At 50.8% G+C, this 3,648-nt stretch overlaps 1 protein-coding gene across 1 annotated transcript in view; it reads right to left on the bottom strand.

Moving 5' to 3' along the window:
* tpk1 (thiamin pyrophosphokinase 1) overlaps window positions 1-3,648 on the bottom strand; it is a gene marked incomplete at its 5' end in the record, with an annotated part of 57,545 nt that overhangs the window by 21,966 nt on the left and 31,931 nt on the right. The window contains 2 exons of the mRNA XM_084443564.1: window positions 1,403-1,498; window positions 1,776-1,878. Of these exons, the coding sequence (XP_084299690.1) occupies window positions 1,403-1,498; window positions 1,776-1,878 (199 nt within the window). The remainder of the gene's footprint in view (window positions 1-1,402; window positions 1,499-1,775; window positions 1,879-3,648) is intronic.

Genomic DNA, 3,648 nt, shown 5'->3' on the forward strand with positions numbered 1-3,648 from the left:
TACTAGCACTAGTAGTAGTAGTAGTAATAGTAGTAGTAATACAGATAGTGGTAGTAATAGCAGTAGTAGTGCAGTAGTAGTAGTGGTACAGGTAGTAGTAGTAATAGCAGTAGTAGTAACGACAGTACTAGTAGTATAGCAGTATTAGTAGTTGTAAGGTATAATCTGTTAGCCCACTTTAACCCCCGGTCTGACTGGGGGGGGTATAGTGTCCTATATGATAAACTATACCCCAGAGGTAAAGTGTCCTAGGATATTTTAACCCCTGGCCTATAAGAGTATTACGGGGTTAATCTGTCCTAGGGGGGGTTCATCTGTCCTAGGACTCTTTAACCCCCGGGGTTAAAGCGTAAGGAGGGGTTAATCTGTCCTGTTACACCGGGAAATGACAGAACCCAGGAAGCAGAAGGAGTCCACGGAGGCAACCGGGGAGTCATGCAGGGTGATGGGGGGGGGGGGGGGGGGCTGAGTTCTTCCTTAAGTCCGCCACCATTAACACAGTCTTTAGAGCGTTAAGATCCAGGTTGTTCCAGCCGCACCAGGACAGCAGCTGTTCAATCTCCCTCCCATCTGTAGGTGGACTCGTCCCCCCTGGAGATGAGTCCTGTGAGGGTGGCGTCGTCTGTAAACTTCAGGAGCTTCATGGACTGATGGCTGGAGGTGCAGCTGTTCATGTTCAGTGAGAATAGTAGGGGGGAAAGAACTGCGCCCTGTGGGGAGCCGGTACTGGTGGACTCTGGGTCGGAGATGTTCTTCCCCAGCTTCACCCGCTGGGTCCTGTTGGATAGGAAGTCTGTGATCCACCTGTGGGTGGAGTCAGGCACTCGTAGCAGGGAGAGTCCGTGCTCCAGTGTAGCCGGGAGGATGGTGGTGAAGGCCGAGCTGAAGTCCACAAACAGAATCCTGGCAGAAGTGCCTGGGGTGTCCAGGTGCTGTAGGACGTAGTGAAGAGTCATGTTCACCACGTCCTCCACGGACCTGTTGGCTCTGTAAGCATACTGCAGGGGGTCCAGGAGTGGGTCTGTGATGGTCTTGAGATGGGCCAGGACGAGGCGCTCAAAGACCTTCATGACTACAGGTCAGGGCGACGGGTCGTTCAGGTCTGTGATCTCCGCCTTCTTTGGATCCAGGATGATGGTGGAGGCCTTGAAGCAGGCTGGAACATGACATGACTCCGGTGAGGCGTTGACGATGTCAGTGGACACCGAGGACAGCTGGTCAGCACAGTGCTTCAAGATGGAGGGTGAGACAGAGTGAGGTCCGGCCGCCTTCCGGGGGTTCTGTCTCTTGAACAGGTGGTTCACGCCCCCTCGGGAAGCAGAACACAATACACGACAAGTGTATGTACTGTATGTGTGTGTGTACTGTATGTGTCTGTGTGTGTGTGTACTTTAGGGCTTACCTGTAGCTTTTGTGTCTTGATCTCCTTCACCATGAGGTCCAGACATTTAGTGAAATCAGTCAGATCCTGGTCTGCGGTCTCAATCATCCTGCACTTCTACACACACATGCCACACACACACACACACACACACACACACACACACACACACACACACACACACACACACACACACACACACACACACACTTTAAATTGTGGAACCGTTTTAGTGAGAGTGTGAGTGTGGGTGTGTGTGATGTGTATGTGAGTGTGTGTGTGTGTCAGAGTGAGTGCCCCCAAACTGCATGATCCAGGTGCTAGTTAACTATTAGAAGTGAAATATTCTAGTATTATATTACTATAATATCTAGCTAGTGTCCTTGGACAGCACGGCCAGGTGGTGGGCGGAGTCTACCGGCCCTTCCTGGTTACCAGGGCAACCCTGCCACACGGCTGCCACCAATTTCCCAATCAACCGAGAGTGGCGACGGCAGCTGTGGGGAATTGCCGTAACGAGGAGTCAGCCTTCAAAAGCCGAGGGCAGAGGGACAAACTCAGGACTCAGTAAGTAGAACTTGACGAGGTGAAGCTAAGATTTACTTACCGTTCTCTAACCCCGTTTTCTCGTCTGGTTTCCCCAGGAAGAAATATACTCCAGTGTCGGAGGACCTACGCAGCCCTACTGAAGGACCCCCTCAGATGGATACCAGCCAAACCCTTTTTATTGAGTTATCCAATTTGTTGCCTACTTGGCTTAGGAGAAACGTTAAAGGGTTTCATACAAGGAAAGAGATTTTACAGCAGTAAAATTGTAGTTTCCATGGTGACCATTGGTTTGCTTGCACGTGACCGGCTATCTGTCACAACACTACACTGGAACGTCCTGCGACGCTGTGAGGAAAAAAATGGACTGTCGATCAAATCTGTAATGAAATATCAGTAGCTCCTCACTAAGAGTGTCTAGTGGGTTCTCCCTGTCGCGGAACACTCTTCTTGGGACGCGATTTCCATTGTTTATGTTCCTTAACGCAGCCATGTGGCTTAGCTAAGGTTGGGGTAGAGGTCCCTTACGTTGTTTCCCTTATTTTGCTTGCTAAGGTCTTTTGTGCAACACCTTAATGGACTTTAAGGGACTCCTTAAGTATCAGACCGAGATAAGTAGAAAACCTTATATACTTGAGGGACATCTTAAGGAAACCATAAGGGGAATACTTGAGCGTGTTTGTGCATCAGACTTTATTTTAAGGAAATCTTAAGTCAGAGCTTAAGGGAAAATATTAACTTAAGGTGTTTTGTGCAACCGGCCCCAGGCCTTCAAGTCCCTAGAGCCCCTAGCCCCAGCTGAGGTAGTCTGTGGTCTGGGTGTCAGTACTACTCTCAGGTGGAAAGCTGATATGCTGATTGCCCGTACGTGTCTCCCAGGTTAGCTAGTGTTGGCTGCCTGTGTGTTCCTGCTCCTTCTCTCCCAGGTTAGCTAGTGTTGGCTGCCTGTGTGTTCCTGCTCCTTCTCTCTCAGGTTAGCTAGTGTTGGCTGCCTGTGTGTTCCTGCTCCTTCTCTCTCAGGTAAGCTAGTGTTGGCTGCCTGTGTTCCTGCTCCTTCTCTCTCAGGTTAGCTAGTGTTGGCTGCCTGTGTGTTCCTGCTTGCCCTTCTCTCTCAGGTTAGCTAGTGTTGGCTGCCTGCTGAGTGAGGAGAGAGAGGGAGTGATTTGGTGTGTGTGTGTCAGGAGAGAGGGGGAGTGTTGGTGTGTGTGTCAGTAGAGTGAGGAGAGAGAGGGAGTGTGTTGGTGTGTGTCAGTAGAGAGTGAGGAGAGGGGGGGAGTGTGTTGGTGTGTGTGTGTGTCGGTAGAGAGAGGAGAGAGGGGGAGTGTGTTGGTGTGTGTGTGTCAGTAGAGAGTGAGGAGAGAGGGGGAGTGTGTTGGTGTGTGTGTCAGTAGAGTGAGGAGAGAGAGGGAGTGTGTTGGTGTGTGTGTCAGTAGAGAGAGGAGAGAGAGGGAGTGTTGGTGTGTGCGTGTCAGTAGAGAGTGAGGAGAGAGAGGGTGTGTGTGTGTGTCAGTAGAGATGGAGGAGAGAGAGGGAGTGTGTTGGTGTGTGTGTCAGTAGAGAGTGAGGAGAGAGGGGGAGTGTGTTGGTGTGTGTGTCAGTAGAGAGTGAGGAGAGAGAGAGGGAGTGTTGGTGTGTGTGTGTCAGTAGAGTGAGGAGAGAGAGGGAGTGTGTTGGTGTGTGTGTCAGTAGAGAGTGAGGAGAAAGGGGGAGTGTGTTGGTGT

The sequence above is a fragment of the Borostomias antarcticus genome (assembly GCF_949987555.1).
Source record: "Borostomias antarcticus genome assembly, chromosome: 9".
In the NCBI taxonomy this organism is placed as follows: Eukaryota; Metazoa; Chordata; class Actinopteri; order Stomiiformes; family Stomiidae; genus Borostomias; species Borostomias antarcticus.